Source organism: Cydia amplana, chromosome 17 (genome assembly GCF_948474715.1).
Source record: "Cydia amplana chromosome 17, ilCydAmpl1.1, whole genome shotgun sequence".
NCBI classification, from domain to species: Eukaryota; Metazoa; Arthropoda; class Insecta; order Lepidoptera; family Tortricidae; genus Cydia; species Cydia amplana.
The window spans coordinates 7,797,016-7,821,780 of NC_086085.1; the positions used below are offsets into that span (position 1 = coordinate 7,797,016).

The following is a 24,765-nucleotide window of genomic DNA, read 5'->3' on the forward strand; positions in this document are numbered from 1 at the left end:
CCTCGCGCATCCAACCGATCCGCACTTGTATAACACCGTCGCATTGTTTTAACATCCCGTACCGGCTAACGTACATTCTAATTCTAACATTTTCGTGTCCTCTAAACTGAACTCGCTTACTTAACCCAAACTTGCATTGACAGCACGATATGCCCGCTCGGTATGACATAATACCCGCAGCAACATTCACTTAAATCACAGAATAAATAATAATAGTACTAAGCACAGAAGACTCACTCTCTAACAAAACGCGTCTGTTACGATCAGCACAGATATGGCCGCTAGGTGGCGACAGCGCCACGCGCGGCTTATGGCTTTCCCCAAAATTGGGGCCGGAACGGATGTACTTTTAGCTACCTGTAGCAAAGCGACGAAATCGCGGAGTGAGACACGTCTGCTTAAATGTACAATTCGGTTACAAAAGTAATTATTAACTGTTAATAACTAGGTAAACTGCTAAAGAGGTCGACTTGCTACTGCTCAATAAGTAGTTGACACCTGACAGATAATACATAAATATGACATGTACGGACGACTACTTTACTGGTGGTTGTAAAATTATACACATTAAATTAACTCCCCCCGATACCTCACCCTACCCTCCTCCTCTTTCGTTACCATTAATGGGCGGAAAAAGCATCTGTCACGAGGTGCTACCGCCCGCGCAGCCAGGTCTTAAGGCTTCGTCACACAGGCGCGTTTTCCGGGCGGCGCGCTCTTTTACATATAAAACGCTCACGCGCCGCTCACGCCCCGCCTGGAAAACGCGCCTGTGTGACGAAGCCTTTAAGGTCGTAACACGCGCCGGCGCCACATGTTGCTGAAAATACAGCCATCATTCTGGTCAGTTTTCTCTGCAGCTGGTTTACTAGTGCGTCGGTTTCTTGCTCCCCCTACATTAGGATTATTTATCACAAGGGAGCAAAGAATTGAATTTGCTACCATGTGATACATACTGCTTTTCATGTCATCTATATGAAGAAAATTAGATACTAAACCCCCCCTTATTCATAAAACTTTACGGGCCTGATTTAGTTAAATTATGTTTTCTCCCTGTTTTACAAATATATAAGTCAAAATGACAAAATAGGTAGGTATCCTTAATTAACCATATACCCTGTCAAGTTTAGTCTCGTTATGATCGTCTCGATACTCTCGATGTCATGAAAAGTTTAGGATACTCTGCCATTTAACCTTATTCTATAAACTTACTATCAAAGCTCTTATTATCCAAAACGTGATGGAATGTTTCAAAGTTTTATTTCGCATGTTATAATTACATTCCGGAAAAGATGCTGTCCGTTGAGGCAATCATTGTGTTTAACTCCAAGGTCGATCTGTTTGAGGCTCTGCAGGTGCCCGCTGTAGCACATAAGGAGCACTACACATGACACGCTACATTCGAATTCACGTTCTTTGTGTCATTGTCAGTGACAAATTCTAGACAATCTCTGGAGGTCAGGTAGGACACGGAGTCACACAGGCGCGTTTTCCGGGCGGGGCGTGAGCGTTTTATATGTAAAAGCGGCGCGCCCCGCCCGGAAAACGCGGCTGTGTGACGAAGCCTTTAGGTACCTATTGTCAGCACTTGGCAGTCGATTCGATAAAGACAACTAGTAGGACTACCCTAACTTATGTATTGTGAGGGCCTACCGCGAACATTGAAAATCGAAGTTTCGTTATGTGCTCCTATCACAGAAGTAGGTATTTAATACAGAACGGACATGCTCCACCCCGCCCCGAATGAAATTAACATCGCAGTTGTAGCAAAGTGATGACGGAAAGTTCAAAATGTTTGTCAATTTCAGTAAATGACAACTTTTTCTTCTATACCACCCTCGATTTCCCATTGTTATAGGTGTAGGTACTAGGTACACAATGATGTAAGCTCGACCCAAGCGCAAAATACGAATCCCTTCCATAGTGGTATCATTACTAAGATATAAAGTCGATACGATAGCGCGTTTACACTCAAATATTTTTATGTAGATTCGCAACGAGATCCGGACCAGAGGAGAACATTCCGACTGGTGGGCGTATCTTCTATGACATGAAGTGGTTAGCCCTATCTATTCTAGTGCTAGTGTCTTTATGTAAAGTCTATTTTTTTATTCCGTAGACTAAAATGACATTTCATAGTATGAACATCATGTGTCATTTCATACTATGAAATGTCATTTTAGTCTACCGAATAAAAAAATAGACTTTAGTTAAGATTATGTGGAGACTACTTTAGAAACAGACAGTTGGGTAAGGTCGCGGACACAAGAGGCGGCAAGTTCAGCAAATATTATTTTCGTTACTCAAATTGAAGTATAGTTTTTAAGTGTTATATTATGACACGACTAGTGCTCTTCTGTTGTTGACTTGTTTACTTAACCTCATCACGTGGTACTCGTAAAGGATTTTGCACTCGGGCTTTGTTACGGGTGTCGTAATCAATTTAATCAAATATATTTTGGCAATAAATGACAGCTTAGCATATCTTTTAAAGCATTAATTGCCTACTAAAGCTGGCGGGTTCCCTCGCTCGCTTGATACAGCTCGTATCGTGCGTAAAACCGGTTCTTATAATCGTAAAGACGACGCGACGCTGTCGGCGTTCTAGACTAAACCACTAAACGAATGCTACAAAAAAGTGTGCCCACTGTACCTTCGATTAGTGGCAAACTATATATCGATGCCTGTATTAATTATTCCATTGTTTTCAACTTTACATACATAAATACATAAATAGCATTCTGCTCTTGAAAGTGTAACGCCCTTATAAATATGTAAATTAGTGATAAGACTCGTGCTTTTTATTATGGATAAAACTTTTACTAGTTTCAGGAGTAGGTCACTTGGGTATCAAAATGAAACACCAATTAGAACTATGAGAGTTGTGTATTATTTCAGGAAGTCTGGGCAGCGTCTTCGCACGGGTCATTAACTTGCCCGCCGGTGTTGCATTCACCCAAATCGTAATATTTGCCGTTCGCGTTTGAAGCTCACTGCTCCAACGCGTTTTTTGTCTCCTTTGTTCGCTACCTCGCTGATACCATTTTTAAACTTGGAGGTTTAATCTAAAACCCATTAATATAAATAGTGAGTTGAGTAACATTCCTAAACAAGACCTACACACAAAGAATATCTCTAAAATGATCACTTTCAGAAAAACCCATTATCTTAGCACATTTCCTGTGTCCTTAACAGGTCGTGATAGAGTCGGATATGTCGCGTGCATGTCGTCTACCTAGAACCTTGTTAAAGCGGCCCGATGTTGTGTCATTAGAGGGCGTGAATATTTAAGTGGAGATGGCGGGACCGGGGTGCGGTTTTACTCCCGGTCCCGGTCGGGATATAGGACTGTTGGGATTACCTTCTCATTGAATTAATTCTGTTTGCTGATGAAAACGCTCAATCACATTCCATTGTACAGCTTTTAGAGAGAAAAGTATCCTTCCAGATACAGTTTTCTATTTCGATAAGACAAAAATTCTTTGTTTTGGCATCCTGCCATTGTAAATGCGAAAAGAAAATTGTGAGTCACGTACTTAAGTATCAATACTATCAAAGGAAGGAAAAAGAAAAGAAAAAAAAAGCATAAAGGAAGGGATGGAAAGATTTGCGATGTCCTGGTAGGCTTCCGTAGCTCAATTGGTTAAGAGCAACGCACGGATTGCGGAGTATGCGGGTTCAAGTCCTGCCGGAAGCGTAACTTTTTCCATTTTTTCCTTTAATATAAAATTTGGACTATAAATAGACTATTTATGTTCGATTGTTAGATCTTGAGAAGTAAAGGTTTCGTTCCTACCTATGGTACTTGATGAAGGTACTTATGTTATGTTGTTGCATCTTTGTTATCCACACTGATGGGCTAATTAATTTAACGCTTATATCGTAGTTCTGTTGAAAAGGTTGACTTAATTTGTTTACTTTATGGTTAATCAAGGGGTCATCCAGTCCGCGCCCAAAAGTCGCATCTGCGAAGTGGAGAACAGTCATATCCTATCGATTTGTTAAGATGGCGTGCGCGGTTAGGGGAGGGGGATAGGTCGGCGGCAGGGCCGCAGCCTCCGCACGGCGCAGCGTGCAGCCTTGCACCTGCCACCTGCCCGCTTACCGAGACACATGACACACTAGCGACAGCCTTAGTGCATCACTCGCACTACTCGCAGCTCAGCACAAACAACCCCGTGCTACATTAATGAGGAGACCGACCCCCGTCGCTCACAGCGTTAAGCCTATCGTTACCGTTCAAACACAAGTTAAAACAAATTTACAACCCGACTGCTGAGCTGACATAAACAACAACATTACGTATTATGCCACTACAACAATCACAACATCTCGTTAAAATCCGTCAAGCAGAGCCGTTTAAACGTTAGAACGTGTCAAAGACATGTACATTTTCGCAAAACACATACGTGAAATTATCCCTTACTATTTCATCAAAGGTTCCTTCATACGATGTTGCAAACACAATGATGTGGTTAAGTTGTCCGTTGTCACCACGACGGCACGTGACATTGATCACTGATCACATAGATCAAAGCGCATAGTTTACTATGAACATGATGCGCTTCAGTAAGCGTAAAGACCTAGCTGTATCACTCCGTTACGCGAAGGTTATCTCTGCTCTATATACAACTTTGCAAAAGAAAGGAATATTTTCTACTCACTAACCTACTGTCTACCTTTATAGCTAATAATCAAAGCATTCATAACATTGCACATTATGACATGTTATATGTTTCATTATAGCATTGATAATCAGGGATGTTGCGAATATCCGCATCCGCATAAAATCGATGCGGATTTAATGCGGATGCGGATGTGGAACAGTTCGGTACAGGAACGTCTTAGCATCGGCGTAAGTGCTAGACTGCTAGGTAATCTATATAGTCATTAGCCAAAAAACCTATTAGAAATTAGCAGTCAAGCGTCTTTGACTTACTTGACTTATTTTCCTATGTCCCCTAGATGGGGCAGAGGGCGTCCACAGTGCGCCGCCATCTGGATCGGTCTTGAGCTTCGTGCTTGACTTCGCTCCAAGTCTTCCCAATAGCCTCTGCCTCTGCAATAATAGTCCGGCGCCAGGTCTGCCTTGGACGGCAACGTTTCCTCTTTCCTTGGGGATTCCAGTCTAGGGCTTGCCTCGGTATGTGGTCAGGATCCCTTCGGAGTGTGTGCCCAATCCAACTCCATCTTACGCTCCCGAGGTAAGTAAATTTGTGGACTTGCTCCACAGCCTCTGTGCCAATAAGGAGCGGCACAGTACTTGCCGCCCTGCACCTCATCTCTTGGGTCTTCCGGGTGTTGACTTTGAGTCCCATCTTCATTGCCTCACTTCGAAGGTCGTCCAGCTTGGCTTGCATATCAGCGCGTGTGTGGCTCAGCAGGCATAGGTCATCGGCATAGTCCAGATCTTCTAAGATGTTGGAGAGTCCCCACTCTATGCCTCGGCGCTTATTATCAATCGCATGATGCATGATGCCATCGAGAACAACAAGAAAGAGGAGAGGAGAAAGAAGCAGTCAAGCGTGAGTGGGACTTAATGTACAGAACCCTTGGAACGCGAATCCGACTCGCACTTGGCCGGTTTTTTGAAATAAAAATTACTAAAATGTAATATTTGACGTTTTTTATGTACCTATCTTGACATCCGCATCCGCGGATGTGAACCTTTAAAAATCCGCATCCGCGGATGTCAAAAAATCGGCACCCCGCAACATCCCTGTTGATAATAACCACGCATGACCAGGGCCGGATTAACCCTAAGTCAGAGTAGGCAACTGCCTATGGGCCCCGCCTCGGTTAGGGGGCCCCGCCTCGGCTAGGGGGCCCCGGCGGCCCCGCGCGCGCCAAAAACAATATTTGTTTCATATGGCCAAAATTCATAAATATTGTTTTTATTGTACCTAAATATTTATACCTACTTAATGTCCAATATCAGTTTCTCAGATACACAATGATTAGATAATTATGTAAATTATGTTATTTTATAGATTTAAAGTCTGTAATATCGAGCTCGATTTTCAGGCTCCCGAGGGCCTAATACCTCATCTCCGAGTAACTCTTGCACATATTATTGTCGAGTAACATTTGACGATTGGTTCGTGTCAGAGCGCTGCTTTCTTACAGTTCGACCTTCGGCGTCGTTTTTTAACAAATATAAACATTGATTTAAGAAGCTTGGCCTTTTGCCTCGCATGAAAGCTCACCTCGCTGGTTATATAAGTACGCTTCGGGCTTGTTAAGTAATGTGGAGATTGCTGAGCTCGACCTTCAGCCTCACTTTTTACCTCCATTTTTGGTTTGTCTTCCAAATCTCCTCTTCTTGAGCTTAGCCTTTGGCCTCGCTGCGCCAAGCTCGGCCTACAGTCTCGCTTTTTAATACAATGGACATTGGTTGTCGTCTGTGCTCTAGCTGAGCTTATCCTGAAGCACGGCTTTGACCTCGCATGAAAGCTCGGCTCACTGGGGAACTTCGGATTTTTAGGCCCGGCTCGGCCTTTTTAACACGCTTTCACAATTTTTTTACAAAAAAATTCGCGCTCGCTGCGCTTGCGTTTTTTTGCTGCTTTTCTGATTGACCCTGTACCTACATGCTAACTTGACTGGTGAATGAACAGTAATTTAAACCTATGGAATATCTTTATTATTACGTTAATTTTAATCATGTGGCTCGGCGTATGGTATTATGGTCGGACAATCGCTGTTCAGCCTCGCACAATATTTAACTACCTATTGAGAAAAAAAGGGCTCTCCCCACACTTGACGCAAAAAGGAATCGCCAAAAACTGATAAAAAAAGCTTTATGTCCACGCAATAAGAGCGAAAAAGACATCGCTCGGCATGTTCGGATCGGCTCAACCGACACCTGAAGGTTGAAATTAAAACCACAAACTTACTTCCCTGAACTGAAAAATGAACATTATGTATGCAGAATTGGCTGTAAGGGCCTAAGGGGGCCCCGAGCATTGCACTGCCTAGGGGCCCCGACATGCTTAATCCGGCCCTGCGCATGACTACTAGTTTTCCCTGAAAGCTGCGTATCTATCTATAATGTCTATATCACCAGGCTAGCTCCAGGAAGATAAAAACTAAACATTTCAAACGGTTTTATTGACTGTACTGTCTGTACTACTAGGAGTAACTGACAGTGCTAAGCTTAAGTACGTCTCGTTTAACATAATACAACTTGAGGATTGTTTAATTTGTTTACATACACGGTGTCACCCACTCATCCACATCATAAAAACGGTTCGATTGACACTTTATTCACCAAAATAATTGACTAATTCCAACTGTTACCAATACTAACTACAAACATTGCCCCCGCCTTACGTTATTAGGTAGGTACACTGTGAGCACTAGGTAGGACATAACATTAGTCACTGCAATCGTCAAAGCCAACCGACGTTGCGACACGTTACGTCTTGGTGATAGAGATCGTGATATATGTCGCTAGGCTAGCTCCATAACCGTGACATAATATGACATATGTTGAATGTATACAGTCTAGCGACTTACGGAGCGGATCACCGTACAACCGGCATTAACTGAGCGTACAATGCAGCCTACTCGACGCAATCGACAATTTGACACAGGCCAGAGCTTACTCAAATAAATAGTTATTATGGGGCAAAAGACCCCAAAATGGGCAAACGCAGAACTCCAGACCGCACTCTGTGGGCGCGGGCTGTTAGATATTTTGGAGCACCTCGGCCGCTCCGATATTTCTGACGGCGACCCGAAACCGAGCTGATACTTAAGTGTTAATAAAGTTATTTTAAAAACACCAAAGAATTGATAGCAATATGGACGCATGAAATTGATAAATGTTACCTTAACGCTGGGCGGACAACGAACCACGATGCGGTGTGTAATTCCTGGCAGGCATTAACGGAGATATAAAACAACCATAACCGGCAGGTTAGAATTACACTCAACATCATTAAATTTGTTACTAGGAGTAAAATTTATATCCATTAGTAGAGCAGTAACGTCGTTTAATGCGCAGTGTATATTGCGAGCGTTTTTAATCTGTTTTTTTTTGTTGTGAAAAGCTAGGTAATTGCGATAAACTAATATTTTATATTAAGCTATTATAATGCAGTTTCATACCCGTCCTAATCCCTATTACAAGTACATCCATATCCCGATATTCCACTTGGCCGGAGAAGTAGATCCCATTCATGTCATAAGCCTTCTAATTGACAAAGCCGCTACTGACTGGCATTACTCTTTAAACAAAACAATCTAATCTAGTGTTGTTAAAAGACGTTTACGCCTCGAAGCTTAAATTCACAACACTAAATTCTAATCCCTTAAGGCTTCGCCACACAGGCGCGGTTTCCGGGCGGGGCGTGAGCGTTTTACAGTGAAACCTGGATAAGTGAGATCTCAAGGGACGAGCAGATTTGTCTCACTTAAAGAGGTATTCCACTTACCCAGGCTCTCAGTTAGCCAGGTACAAATAAATTTCTGTCTCATTTACAGAGGGTCCCACTAATAGAGGTGAGAATAGAGGATATATTTCAGTTATAGAGGTGGTTAATAAGGTATTTTGTAATTATCTTTAAAAATAAATAAGATAAAATACCTAATCCTTGTCCCTAAATATTTTTTAAATCTGTTTAAATATTTCATCGAATTTATTTTGAATGATTCTCCAAAGGTTATATTTTTTCAATTAAATTTGATACGGACTTCATTGCGTCTTAGAAATTTATTAAATGAAAATTTATTTATTCGTGTTACTATCAAGATTTCAGCTTTCGTTTCGATAGTTTTAACTACATAAAGTACCTAAATGAAACTTGAAGTCGTTTAGACACAATTAAGCAAATGCGGAATTTGTGGATAGACTAAGATTTAGTAAGAATACGGAAATTGATCAATAAAGTCCAAGTTAGAGAGGTCATAGATTGACGTTATCTCAGATACAGAGGTCAATTCCTATTAAATTAAAAAAAAAACAATTAGGAAAATGTGATCTTATAAAATATAGTCTCAGTAAAAGAGGTAAAATACACTCTCTGTCTCAATTATAGAGGTAAATGTGACTTTAAGATCACAACAACTAATCCCAGTTATAGAGGTTCGTTTTTTCTCACTAACAGAGGTAATTTAGTGCTAAAGTGTCGGGACCGCACCATGAGTCCCAGCTATAGAGGTTTCTCACTTATCCAGGTCCCACTTAACCAGGTTTCACTGTATATGTAAAAGCGGCGCGCCCCGCTCACGCCCCGCCCGGAAAACGCGCCTGTGTGGCGAAGCCTTTAGAGTTGGAGCTCTAAAGAATTGTTTTTATGGTGCGTTCGTTCACATACTTGACAAGTAACGGTCAACTTAGGAAAGCATTTTGGGTGAAATGAAATGTAGGTCTATTATGATAACTGCTTTCCGTAATACCTTGTCAAGCGTTAGATAACACCTTCATCAGTATTAAAAAAAATCAATATACGAGGGGCGTTCAAAATATTCTCGGTATTGATATCTTACGACCTCTTCTAAAATTTCTTTCGTTACTGGCCGCTAAGGTTTATTCATTGACATTAAAAAAAAGTATAATTCGAACCGAGATAGTCTTTTGTTTTTCTGCAATTGCTGAACAAACATGAACATCCTGTGCGAATTGACAATGTTAACTAAATTAGAACATCGATGCGTGATAAAATTCTTGACAAAACAGGGTAAAAATCAAAAAACCATAAAAGAGGAAATGGATTGTGTTTACCGTGAGTCTGCTCCTTCTTTATCTACCATTCAAAAGTGGTCAAGCGAGTTTAAACGCGGAAGGGAGAGTATTGAAGATGACCCTAGACCTGGCCGGCCTGTAGTAGCTACTTCACAAGAAAATATTGATAAAGTGGAAAAACTTATATTGGAAGATGGTCGAGTGAAGGTAAAATCTATAGCACAAGTAACCAATCTCTCTATTGGTACCGTACATGATATTATACATGACCATCTTAATATGTCAAAAGTAAGTGCAAGATGGGTTCCGCGAATGCTGACTCGGCTTCAAAAAGACATGCGTGTAGCTTGTTGTTCCGATTTTATTGACCTGTGCGGTGAAAATCCTGATGAGGTGCTGCAAAGAATAGTTACTGGAGATGAAACCTGGGTTCATCATTATGACCCAGAGAGTAAACAAGAGTCCATGCAGTGGCACATTAAGGGTTCAGCTCATCCCAAGAGGTTGAAGGTCATCCCTTCAGCTGGCAAGGTCATGGCCACGATATTTTGGGATTTTGAAGGAGTATTACTAATCGATTATAAAGAAAAAGGTGTAAATATCACAGGACAGTACTACGCTAACATTCTACGTCAATTAAAGGATGTAATTAAAGAAAAGAGGCGAGGAAAGTTAACCAAAGGTATTCTGCTTCTGCATGACAACGCCCCCGTCCATACTGCTCATATTGCCAAGGCAGCTATTGTTGAACGTGGGTTTAAAACTGTTACTCACCCACCGTATAGTCCGGACTTAGCCCCCAGCGACTTCTTTTTGCTCCCCAATCTTAAAAAGGATCTGCGTGGAAATAAATTTTCTGACGATGAAGCATTGAAGGCGGCAGTGGAGGAGCATTTTTACACGAAAGATAAAAAATATTTTTACGAGGGATTAAAAAAAATAATTGATCGATCTTTTAAGTGTATGAACATAGGGGGGGAGTATATTGAAAAATAAAAATATCAAACTTTTCGTACTTGTTTGTTTTCATTCTCATACCGAGAATATTTTGAATACCCCTCGTAAGTAGTATCATTCATGTCCGGAAGTTCATTAGACGACACGAAGCTAGCAACAAAGGTTGTGGTACCTAATCGTACACGTGGTTCGCAGTGTGCCCCCACCCGGAATCCTCGAGCGCGCCCGGCGCCCCCGGCCGCGGCCGAGTCCCCTGTGACCGGCGCTGCCGTCAAGGTCGCAGACACCTCCTGCTATATTTTTATTCGATATTGCTCTATCATTTACTAGGTTAAGCACATACACGTGGGCACGAAAAGGTAACTTACTTCCTGCTTTGTTACAAGTTTTCTTTAAACTTACTTTTTCCGGCCACCAAAGCTTTATAGCTACAGGTCTAAGAACAATTTGGAATATAATATATGATTAGCGGATTGTAACTTTCGTTTTAGGCTTTACACTTTTAATTGTACACATCATGCAAAAGTGCACGCATAATGTAACATTAGCAAATAATTTTTTATAAGGATTTCTCAATAAATTATTCTTCTAATTTGAGTTTACGCTGTTGGTACCTACAAGTTGCATAGACCACATTTACGGGGCTGGTTAAGGCTTCGTCACACAGGCGCGTTTTCCGGGCGCGGCGTGAGCGGGGCGTGAGCATTTTATATGTAAAAACGGCGCGCCCCGCTCACGCCGCGCCCGGAAAACGCGCCTGTGTGACGAAGTCTTTAAGGTGATTTGGGACCATTTGATGTCAATCAGTAGACAAATTTTAACTTTCAGTACTAGTTTACCATACTTACTTACTTACTGCTGTGGCGCAACGACCCGAAGTGGATCTTGGCCTCCGACACCCAAGACCGCCACGCTACTCTGTCCAAAGCCGTTTCTGTCCAGTCGACGGCGCCGAGTTCGCTAAGGTCTTTCTGCACTTCGTCTCTACAGCGGTACCTAGGGCGTCCAGACGGCCTTCCGCCACTTGGTACTCCAGAGTACGCCCTCCAGACTGCGCGATCTTCCCCCATCCGTACTACGTGCCCGAGCCATCGGAGTCTAGCGGTTTTCGATTCTCCAATGATGTTCGGCTCGGATATCAGATCTTCAATCTCCTGGGTCTTTGCGGAGTCTCCAAGTTCCGTCCTCTCGACATGTGGGTCCCAATATCTTGCGGTAGATTTTCCGCTCAGCTGCCAGCAGCAGCGCGCGCTCCTCTTTTTGTGTTAGTGTCCAGGCTATATTCTTATGTACGGATGCGAATCCGTACATAAGAATTGGCCTTATGACCGTTTTATATATTCGAAGTTTCGTGTTCCTGGACATTAGCTTGGACACTAACACTTTATGCAGGGCAGCAGCATAGCGTAGAGCATTCTGGATCCGGACTTGTATCTCGCCCTCTCTCTGGTTGGTATATCCGTGACGATGCATCCAAGATATTTGAACCTCTCCACGCCTTTATATGAGGTATCTCCACTGTGAGGTCTTTCCTACGAGTCCTCGTGTTTTTGTATCTCTTCATGTGAAGGTACTCAGTTTTGTCGTGATTCACTCGCAGGCCAACCTTCACAGCTTCCCCCTCTAAATTCTGGACTAGTTTACCATACATGACTTATATTACATACGGTTTAAAGTTTAAAACAAACAGAGGCCGTGAGTTCAAGTCCCACCCAAGGCAGTAATTTTTCCACTTAGACCCATTGACATAGATATCTAGGGACTGGCTTTACGGGCAATAAAAATAAGGCATGACAGGGGCCAGTACAGCGTTGTGAAATGGCTACAACGCGATTGGTTGATGAGTTCGCATCACGCGCGCGATTGGTTGACGAGTTCGCATTACGCGCGCTATTGGTCGCAACTAGGGCTTGCAAATATTCGAAACTTTCAGATATTCGAATATTCGACTTTTCCTGACGACGTATTCGAATATTCGAATAATTATTCGAATATTATAAAAAATAAGAAAAGGAACGAGAAATAGGTTTATTATCGTTTTATTCAAAAGCTTTTTTCACATATTTCTAAAACTAAGGATATTTGGCAGAAATCCACTTAATTGACTAGGTTTTATCAGCCTACTACTTATAAGATGCCCACATTTATAAAAACAAGTAAAACGCCAAAATTAGACGTATTTAATATTTCTAGATAAATTTATTATAAATTCGTCGTTGCGTGAAATAATATAACTAACCATCCAAACACCTAGGTATGTAAGATATTTTTTTTAGTAGGTAATTATTTTCTGATTTAAATTAACTTGTAATCACTTAGAGGCCTGTAAAAAGGCCTTTAATTTCATTGTGTTTTGAATCTTTATTGACTTTATTTGTTTTGGCAAGTTATTATTCCTAATGGTCGGCTAATTATATAATATTGGAATATTTAAGGGAAAAAGTTAGTTGAGTACTGGGTGGATTATTCGTCAGCTAAAGGTGCATGGTTAGATTACCAAGTTGGGCAGGTTTGGTATGATTAAATTTGAGAATTGCGATAAATGACAAGGTTTAGACTTTAAAAAATTCGCTTAACGTACGCTTGTACTGAATAAACAGAATGACCCATTAACTTAAAACTTACGCACCGTAAAAATAATTCCTTTTGATTTAGTTTTCTTTTAAATTGAGTTAGGTTTCAATGTATTCACGAAGTCTATCGAGAGGAATACAGTAAAAATATTATTTCCTTCGTATTTGGGTACCTACCGTTCCTCATTCACTGTAAATACCCGTAAAACACACAGAAACTGTAACTACAGCGGATGACATAGATTTTTTTATAGTAATAAAAAATATTCGAAACCTGAGCGGCCGAATATTCGAATATCAAAACAGGTCGAATATTCGAATATTCGAATTGCAAGCCCTAGTCGCAACTAGTCGCGTTAGACTGCACGATTAGCTGGAATTCGTGGGTAACACCGCTGAACTAGTACGATTTTTAGTGCCCCATTAGCCCGTCCTTAGATATTAGATATACGTCAATGCTTAGACCAGGATCTCTACTCTAGAACTGTGTCGTATGCATAATTATTCGACCGCAGTTTGACTTCTAATCCATATTGTGGTGCTCCTAGGCTCCTAGAAACCCGATGTTGCCGGGCTGAAAAGTGGTGCCGTTACCTAGGAGCACCACTACAAGGATCATCAGTCAGAAGTCAAACTGCGGTCTAATAATTATGCATACGACACAGTTCTAGAGATCCTGGTCTTACTGTTAAATTTATTCTAAACTTAAAACAAACAGCCAAGTTTAATGAATATAATATGTACATACAGTAGCCCTGGGTTCTGTTTATCGAAGTACTTAATTTGCTTTGATAGGCCAACCTCCATGTCCATTAGCTTTACTAAATCTAATGTTAGGCTGGGTATGTGTGTTACTAAAGTAGTTTTTAAACATTGCCCTTAGTAACATCCATAAAATTTGACAAAAGATCTGAATGGAGGGGTGGCTTGTGAGTCGTGCCCTTTGGACACTGTTGTCATGTGCCTGTTTTTGCCAAAGTTAAGGTAAATTATGGTTTTAATTTACCGCCATTTAAGTCTTTGAGATGATTCGTCATCACATTCAGAGTGTTAATTATAATAATTAAATATACTATAACTACCTACATAGTACAAAGGATTGACAACAGCGTACAGGAAGTCGAGCCAAGACACAATATACGCATGTATCCTGTTTTATTATCGGACTCAATTAACTCGTGCAACGTCACTTATTCCAACTTGTTTAATTAAAAGGTCGATCCTTGCAATAAGTGCTGGCTGAGCCTGAAATAATAGCACTACCGATGTCACCATAGATGACATTTACATGATTCCATAATGACTCTCAATAATTAACGAGCCTACGACGTATATAGTTAACGTCAATTTGTAACTCGATTTACTTTTAGAAATATATGGATTTTATATTTGAGTGACGACCCCTCTCCCGATTCTTTATAAATAAATTCCCTGACCAATATCGACTATTACAAAAGAGATCAGAATTCTGCCCCCCTCCCATGTAGCCTTGGCAGTAAGCTGACAATTACTAAGTTTTGTTACGCATTTTAAGCGACATATTTGAATATTATTTTTGTTACAGTGGCCCAGTCAGAAGACTCACCGGTTGCAATGAAACTCAAGAAAATATGTCTAAAGACGCCAATCGGGGAAGAACAAGCAGCACAGGCAGTTCTAGACCCCGCGATAGGTAAGTTAGCCATCATCAACACAAAAGGGTATAGCCGGGTAAGCATAGCCAAACTGCCCTTAGCGAAAAAAACAATTTCCTTTTACTGGATTATTAACCTATGTATATGTAGTGCTTTCACCAAATATTAAGCCTGAAATGCTTCAGATTTAAAAAAAAATGCAAAAAAAGAAAAATCATTTTTATTTTATTACAGCCAAAGTACTAATCCGATTTCTTTGTAATTTAGGTATGTTGTATATACAATTAAGGTCGCTTTCTGAAAAAAATAATATTGAAGTGTCTCTTAAAATAATAGTAAAAAGCGGCCAAGTGCGAGTCGGACTCGCCCATGAAGGGTTCCGTATTTAGGCGATTTATGACGTATAAAAAAAAAACTACTTACTAGATCTCGTTCAAACCAATTTTCGGTGGAAGTTTACATGGTAATGTACATCATATATTTTTTTTAGTTTTATCATTCTCTTATTTTAGAAGTTACAGGGGGGGGGACACACATTTTACCACTTTGGAAGTGTCTCTCGCGCAAACTATTCAGTTTAGAAAAAAATGATATTAGAAACCTCAATATCATTTTTGAAGACCTATCCATAGATACCCCACACGTATGGGTTTGATGAAAAAAAAATTTTTGAGTTTCAGTTCGAAGTATGGGGAACCCCAAAAATTTATTGTTTTTTTTCTATTTTTGTGTGAAAATCTTAATGCGGTTCACAGAATACATCTACTTACCAAGTTTCAACAGTATAGTTCTTACAGTTTCGGAGAAAAGTGGCTGTGACATACGGACGGACAGACGGACAGACAGACAGACATGACGAATCTATAAGGGTTCCGTTTTTTGCCATTTGGCTACGGAACCCTAAAAATTGAGATGAAAATTTTCAGAAAAATAAAAAAAATACGTGCGAGATAGCGACAGTTACCAAATTTACATATTTTATGTAGAATTTAATAATGTTTAACATATATTTTTTTCAAAAATTAAAATCGGGATTAACAGTGTGAAAAACTCGAATTTGTAACATCCCATAATACTCTCTCTTCATACAAGCAAAGCTAAGTAGTCATAAACGAATGAAGTATATTGTGAACGCAGTCTTTACGAATTTGAATTTAGAATGTGACGTATTTTATTCATCAAAGGAACAGACATTTTTCAATCGTTAACGCTCTGTATAAAATTCGTGCCTGTTTTCCTGTTCCCGCGCTTTTTTTAGGGTTCCGTAGCCAAATGGCAAAAAACGGAACCCTTATAGATTCGTCATGTCTGTCTGTCTGTCCGTCCGTATGTCACAGCCACTTTTCTCCGAAACTATAAGAACTATACTGTTGAAACTTGGTAAGTAGATGTATTCTGTGAACCGCATTAAGATTTTCACACAAAAATAGAAAAAAAAACAGTAAATTTTTGGGGTTCCCCATACTTCGAACTGAAACTCAAAAATTTTTTTTTCGTCAAACCCATACGTGTGGGGTATCTATGGATAGGTCTTCAAAAATGATATTGAGGTTTCTAATATCATTTTTTTCTAAACTGAATAGTTTGCGCGAGAGACACTTCCAAAGTGGTAAAATGTGTGTGGCCCCCTGTAACTTCTAAAATAAGAGAATGATAAAACTAAAAAAAAATATATGATGTACATTACCATGTAAACTTCCACCGAAAATTGGTTTGAACGAGATCTAGTAAGTAGTTTTTTTTATACGTCATAAATCGCCTAAATACGGAACCCTTCATGGGCGAGTCCGACTCGCACTTGGCCGCTTTTTAAATCTCTGAATGCCGTTCGCCCTAGCCGCATACAGCCACGGAGTTTAAGGTCCGCGCTCAGCGAAATAAATCGCGTTCTAAATTCAAATTGCGTTGGGAATATAACTTTCTAGTATAACGTACAAGTTATTTTGTATGAAGAGAAGGTATTATGGGATGTTACAAATTCGAGTTTTTAACACTGTTAATCCCGATTTTAATTTTTGAAAAAAATATATGTTAAACATTATTAAATTCTACATGAAATATGTAAATTTGATAACTGTCGCTATCTCGCATGTATTTTTTTTATTTTTCTGAAAATTTTCATCTAAATTTTTTACTATTATTTTAAGAGATAATTCAATATTATTTTTTTCAGAAAGCGACCTTAATTGTATATACAACATACCCAAATTACAAAGAAATCGGATTAGTACTTTGGCTGTAATAAAATAAAAATGATTTTTCTTTTTTTGCATTTTTTTTTTTAAATCTGAAGCATTTGAGGCTTAATATTTGGTGAAAGCACTACATATACATAGGTTAATAATCCAGTAAAAGGAAATTGTTTTTTTCGCTAAGGGCAGTTTGGCCATGCTTACCCGGCTATACCCTTTGACCCTTTCACCGCCTTGCAAGTCTTGCAACACACGTACAAAACTCAGTCCTACGCCATGGCGCGCCAGCAGATTGACTACCAGGCGGTCTAGCACAACTTGTGTTCTCGCGCGCGAGTCCATACTTGAAGTCGCGCCAGATGTATGGAGTCGCGCGCGAGAACGCAACTCATGCTAGACCGCCAGTACAGATCGTTTACCTGATAAAAGGACTATACAAATACATACATATCTATAACAGGCGCACGACACTGATCTATTTTTATGTAAATGACATTAGTATGTCAAGAAAACGCTTTAGGGATTTTTTAATACTTAAATAAGTTTTTTGCAAAAATTTCATTTTTGGTACACGCTTTTATCGCTGACTGTACTTTTCTTACGACAGACAACTAATACTTATCGAGACAATTCTAAAAAGCGGCCAAGTGCGAGTCGGACTCGCCCATGAAGGGTTCCGTATTTAGGCGATTTATGACGTATTCAAAAAAAACTTCTTACTAGATCTCGTTCAAACCAATTTTCGGTGGAAGTTTACATGGTAATGTACATCATATATTTTTTTTAGTTTTATCATTCTGTTATTTTAGAAGTTACAGGGGGGGGGACACACATTTTACCACTTTGGAAGTGTCTCTCGCGCAAACTATTCAGTTTAGAAAAAAATGATATTAGAAACCTCAATATAATTTTTGAAGACTTATCCATAGATACCCCACACGTATGGGTTTGATGATAAAAAAATTTTTGAGTTTCAGTTCGAAGTATGAGGAACCCCAAAAATTTATTGTTTTTTTTCTATTTTTGTGTGAAAATCTTAATGCGGTTCACAGAATACATCTACTTACCAAGTTTCAACAGTATAGTTATTATAGTTTCGGAGAAAAGTGGCTGTGACATACGAACGGACAGACAGACGGACAGACAGACAGACAGACATGACGAATCTATAAGGGTTCCGTTTTTTGCCATTTGGCTACGGAACCCTAAAAACCCCTAACACAATTAGGTTGCGTTGTTTCATCACAGAGTTCCTATGGCCACCTCCTGTCTCCATCATCAGATCAGCTCAATGGTACCATAATATTGCATTGTCACCCGACTTACATGTGTATGCAAAGTTTCAGCTCAATCGGAAACCGGGAAGTGAATCAAATTTAACTTGCAAGATTCCATTACATGTTAGGTACATACAGGTCGACCTAATAAAAGCGTGTTAAAAACATGGGCGCCTGGGCGGGCTGTTGTAGTTAGTATACGTGGCCGTGAAGGGGTTAAAAAAGAAATATGTAGGTACTTATCATTAATTAACTGTACAGCAGAAATTATCCTTAATATTCGTTTATAACATTGATTGTCTAGATAAATATGTCTGTTAATACATAATGATTAACAGTGAGTTACAATTTGCACACCACGTCTTTGTTTCTAACTGTTTTGACCACCTGTTTTTGTCTAGGTAACTTCGACGTCGGAAATGAACGTAAGTTAACATTTTATATTACTTAGATCTCTTTTTCGCTATTTTCTTACTTTTGATTATTCTGCTTTCTTAGTTTCCTTAATACATAAACGTCTTATGTATTGCGAACTGCGACGCCGCCCCGTTGATTGAATTGTGCTCTTTTTCCTCGCGATACATCGACTCATGATGTCATCGATTTAATTGCGGTGGCCTCTTGATTAGCTACATTAAATTAAAAAGGCGTTACGGTTGTTCGAAGTAAGCATCAATAGCACCGATTATCGATTGACGTTTCCTCTGTAAATATTTTATTCGCTGGTCACTTCGCCGCTCATTAAGTACTTGACTAGTTGAGAGGCAGCTTCGATCATTCCCTTTTAAGTTGTGCCTATGATTTGCTGCGGTTATTGCATGGTACATTAGTACATTAGGTGACACCCATCACAGCATGTGTGGCCGGCGGCGAATGTGATAAGGGGGGATTATAGTTTTGTGTAAGATCTTTGTATGACGTCTTGTAGATTAGAACATCGTAGTGCATGTGTTATGATTTGTGGCACTTAGATTAACTCACAAGAAGGTACATGTTATTCTAACTAAACTAATTAAGATATTAGTTACAGGTTATTTATTCTTTATGCTTTCGGTAATTTCTGCATTCGGTCTTCATAAAAGTTAGGTATGGCGGACGAGCGGCGCTCACTGTGCGTGACGGACTGACGGTTTACATCACATTGCTCATCGCGTATATAGACATGCTCGGATGTACTGTCAGCCGCTTATGTTGATAAAATTTATATGTATAGGTAGTCGTGCACAGGTCGTTAATGGTGTACCTACGTGGATCTGTTGTATGGTACGCGGGTGGAATAACCTATAATTAGATGCGCGTACACCAATCCTCAACCGAGGCACTCGTGGACGTCTCGTTCGCCCGACATCCGCTAACCAATGTAGTGCAAAGCAGTCATCCTATCGCCGCATATCAACGCTGATTTGAACCGGGAACTGTTGGATGCGAGATTCGAGGAATCCTTAATGAAATTTATATGTTTCCGGCGTTTCTTCGTAAACGAATGGGGAATCCAATTGTATTTTACAAGAAGCTCGAGCTACTTGCGTTGATTTTTTAATATATAATTAATTTATATAATGAGGTAGCAACCGATTAGCATATGATCGTAACGGTAGTAAGGTCTCATGCAGTCATGCAGTAGTACCGTAGCGAGCGAGGTGTCTGGCGCGCGAGGGCGGCCCGGAGGTCCCGGGCGCCGGCCGCGCCGCTGCAGCGCCGCGGCGTGTTATCCGCCGTGCGTGGCATAGCGTTGCAAGTTGCAACTCTCCTCCATGGCCGGTAATTTGATTGGGCCCGAGCTGTCACCTATGCGCCGCAGTCGCCCGGCCGTCGCTCGCCGGCTATCGATTAGAGCCCCCGCCCTCTTACCCCGCGCCTCCCGCGAACCGGATCTCGTCACGCCGCCATTGTGTACCCGCGACGCTTAAAACGCATTCGTTTCTCCCGATGCGAAAACGACGCATTCCTTCCGCGCGCCCGCCCGCACCCCGCCGCCCGCCGGCCGCGCCGCATCGCGCCACGCAGGGCCCAGTCGACCGACCCTCTCATTACACTTTTACCACATTACCACTCCGCCACTCAGCCGCCGACCGCGCCAAACAAAACCGACCATTGACAATCCTTTCATATCACCGAACACGCCGTAAACCTCCACGTTATTCGCCCGCAACAAAACGAATGCAATAACAGTATGCTGCTTTCTGCTACTTTATGACGAGCTTCGTCATTAATAGGTATCGCAACTGCTGTAGGTAACGAAATGCTGCCCCATTTTATGTCATAGGTCATAGACAAACGTAGGAAATATCCCATACATGCGCTCGCGCAAGGCAAACCGAAAAGTCGTATTTATCTGAAAAATAAGTCTGATCAAGTGATCACTGCCTATGTTATTGACTTGTCAAAACTATATTGACACTTGGTTAAGACACTTAGGGCTCATTTAGACGATGCGAGAACTCGCATGCGAGTTTCATTACATTGCGGGTTTTGATCGGTCGGTTGAATTGGACGTAACCGTCCGCAATGTAACTAGAATCGCATGCGAGTTCGCGCGCCGTCTAAATGAGCCCTTAGTAAGAGTAACTCTTACTCAACTCTCAACTACATAGTTCCTACCACAGAACATATTAAAGAGGTTAGAATGGCTATCGCGCAGTTAGTATCGGAAGCGGAACCGGTGTCGCCGCTCGTTCCTCTCCACATTTACTAACACTCGCGCAACGGTAGTAAAAACTTGTGTGCGTGGTGAATGGATACGCCTCCTTTAAACATATGACGTCTGGCTGCTTAATCTCTTCTTAATCTGAACGTTATTGTGCCGCAAAAAGGCATGCGAGTAGCATGCGAGCGTTTGCTCAAAACCCCGCGGCGACACGTACCCTGCTCGCATCGCCATTCTACTTGTTCTGTGGTTCCTATAAACGAAAGCAACTTTTCTACTAATTCTACTACCTCGCAACCGAACCGAATACATATTAAGATTCCTACTTGTTCCAACGTTCGTCACTGTTACATGTATATGTATGAGCAATGCCGTGTACAGGTTGAACGAACGAATTCGAACGTAGCCAACGAAGGGCCTTCGCTGGCCGTCGTTGGTCCGGTCTGGGCGGTTTAGCGAACGCCAACAAACGTTCGTGGGCGTTCGCCGGTGATCCGGAGCGTGACGGCAACGTCAAAGGAACTGACCCATTCGGCCGAATTTAGTGTGGACGGCCCGGCCGCCGAAGGCCAACGAACGCATGCTCAGTTTTTATAAGATGAGATTGTCCACCGTCCCCGCTTTCGTTTATTTTTCTTTTCCTTGCTAACCCAAATACTTACAACAAAGAGTATTATTAGTGTTCCGTACAAAACTTTGTTTTTAAGTTAAATTTAGTTTGTAGTTAGTTGTAAGTGTATGGACTCAAGGTCTGAAATAAATGATTTTTTTTTTTTTATAAGTTGGACAACATGACCAGCATCAATTAAACATAGAACATTGTAAGCAGATATGTACTAGAATCCGAGTGTACAGTCAGCAATACTATTAGCTTAGCACCTTTGCATACAAACTTCTATGCAGTAGGTACCTTTTCTCTGCAGCTGAGTGTAGAATCAACCTTGCATCAACAATATATTAATGTTAGAATTTGTATATTATCAATATTATCATTATCATACGATTTCAAATAAATAACTTGTTCATATTGCTCAAGTGACAATTCTATGACAAGAGTCCAATTGAATGAATTTATTTAGCACGTAGATTTAGATTGTTATTATCATAATATAAAATTGCAATTTAACCTCGTGAGTCTAAATCTAAATGTACATTAAAATGTACATATTCGTTGCAAGCTAATTTGAACCTTATTAAATTGTACAACGGGACTTAATCGCGTATGTAAATTTTAAGATTTACCTCCGACGTTTCAAGGACGGTGTTGTCCCCGTGGTCAGACTTCTCCGAGACCACGGGGACAACGCCGTCCTCGAAACGTCGGAGGTAAATCTTAAAATTTTGATACGCGATTAAGTCCCGTTGTACAATTTAATAATGTGTAAAAATCGTGAAAGTTTAAATCAGTATAATTTGAACCTTACATGAAACAAATAAAGTAGCATTTCTTTTGTTTCATTGCGTTTTAAAACAAACGAAATTGGTTCCTATTTAATTATATTAGTAAGGTTCAAATTAAAAATTTGAATACTTTCTATGGTGGGTCTTACGAGGATAAAAAAATATCCTAATCGAATTACATTATTTAATAAATTAATAAAAAAATATCCAATTTATACCATATAAGCTCCTTTTGAAGAAGCCAATCCCTTGATTAGCTTCTCCCAAGTCTTTACATCTTTCCAGCGTCATTAGAGAGGCGACCTAAAAATGCAGGGTGCATAAGAAATTACATCGACCCGTGTTTTATCCATCAATACCAAAATGCAATGTACCGAACCGTTACCCGGATACAAAATAAAGCAGGTATTATGCTATTTATAGGTACATTTTTAGGGTTCCGGCGTCAACTAGGACCTTATATAGGGTGGTCCAAACCTCGACGTCAAAAATTTTTTTTAGATTCCTCACATCGTGGGCTATCAGAATATACCTCATGTATGTTAGCCGATTTTTCGTAGTTTTCGAGTTATGAATTTTTGAAGTTTTAAATTTTTTAAGAAATTCCGGGATGAACCAATTTCTTTATTTAAAAAAAACTATTGAACTATTTTGAATGTTTCTTTTTTAGCGCTGGCGGTTCACCAAAAAACGCTGCAAATGGTGTTAAAGGTATGAACGTCGTCGTTTTTGGACGTCGAGGTTTGGACCACCCTGTATGTAGTTCGTAGTTCGCCATGGCAAGGCTTTTTGCTCCGTGACCGTAGTGGTGACCGTTAGTGCTAGAAAGCCACAATTTGGTCATCAACCATCATGTTCCTCGCGTTATCCCGGCAATTTTGCCAAGGTTCATGGGAGCCTGGGGTCCGCTTAGGAACTAATCCCGAGAATTGGCGTAGGCATTAGTTTTTACGAAAGCGACTGCCATCCGACCTTCTAAGTCAGAGGGTAAACTAGACCTTATTTATTGGGATTAGTCCGGTTTCCTCACGATGTTTTCCTTCACCGAAAAGCGATTGGTAAATATCAAATGATATTTCGTACATAAGTTCCGAAAACTCGTTGGTACGAGCCGGGGTTTGATTGAACCCGCAACCTCCGGATTGAAAGTCGCACGCTCCTACCGCTAGGCTACGACACGAGCGCTAGCGCTGTCTGTTCGTCCGCGTATTAGATCACTGACTCATACCGATCATCATTATCAACATCCGCACCCTGTATATTTATGTTCCACTGCTGGGCATAAGCCTTCTCTCACGCTCGAAAGGGGTTGGCATAGTACAGAACAATCATCCTCACACTGGCCCAAAGCAGATTTGAGACTTCATCTTTGAATTTTTTCGCAAATGGGTGCAGGACTTCTTCCTTCACCGAAAAGCTAGCGATTAATATTAAATTACATTTCGTACATCTTCTTCCTCGTGTTATCCCGGTATTTTTGCCAAAAGGGTCATGGGAGCCTGGGGTCCGCTTGACAACTAATCCCGAGAATTGGCGTAGGCACCAGTTTTTACGAAAGCGATTGCCTTCTGACCTTCCAACCCAGACGGGAAACTAGGCCTTATTTCATAGTATTCATTTAGTAGGTAATAGAATTTACTTTTCCAGTAAGCTTCATTATTGGTCAGGGCAATCCCGTTGTTTAGCAGTATTAGGACACCGAGTAGCTAACAAAAAGCTACGAAACACAAATTGAAAATCTATCGTTGAATATAATTAATTTATAATGTAGATCAAATTTATAGATTCGACCTTTGAGTTACCTTCTCAAGTTATTATGGGATTGGTAATCCGGGTTGCAAAATAATTATTGTACTGTTATCAGTTGTTTGGGAAAAGGGCGTCATTGACCTCTACGAAGAGAGCAGAGGCGTCGCGGTTTCGCCACTAGGTAGGTACCTAGCTGACGGTTGCGCGCATGCCTGTTCCTAAGGTCGCGCCCGCCGCTGCCTTCCGATGGAAATCATTCCAATTAAAATGGCACATGACGATTTTTGTGACCACATTACGGCGGGAAGGTCACCCTTCGCACCTGTTGTCGCATTTCGCCTCTGAGGCCGACAAAGCGGAGACAGTGCGGCCGCATCTTACCGGCGGCCGCTGTTGTCACTGCGGTGTTTCGCGGGCGGCAGATTTATTTGGACGTACCCCCTGAAGGGGGCGCGGGGCCGGGCGCGCCACCCACCACGCCACCTCCACACATTTGACTGGATCAATAAGTAAGCAAAGGATGCCCGAGCAGAAAAACCATACACCCGACCACCCCAAGGGGGCACACGTAACCGACACCCCCCCCCCCCCACCACTAGCGGGGGGAGGACTCTACAGATTGCCATTTTCTCTTTGCCTACGCTTTA

General features: G+C 41.0%; 1 protein-coding gene across 2 annotated transcripts in view; it reads left to right on the plus strand.

The window, feature by feature from the left end:
• The window catches only part of LOC134655692 (metastasis-associated protein MTA3), an 87,166-nt gene that overhangs the window by 33,424 nt on the left and 28,977 nt on the right, over window positions 1-24,765 (plus strand). The window contains exons 3-4 of one of the 2 annotated variants that reach the window (XM_063511146.1): window positions 14,783-14,890; window positions 18,723-18,746. In XM_063511146.1, the coding sequence (XP_063367216.1) occupies window positions 14,783-14,890; window positions 18,723-18,746 (132 nt within the window). The remainder of the gene's footprint in view (window positions 1-14,782; window positions 14,891-18,722; window positions 18,747-24,765) is intronic. The other variant, XM_063511147.1, reaches the window with a different exon arrangement.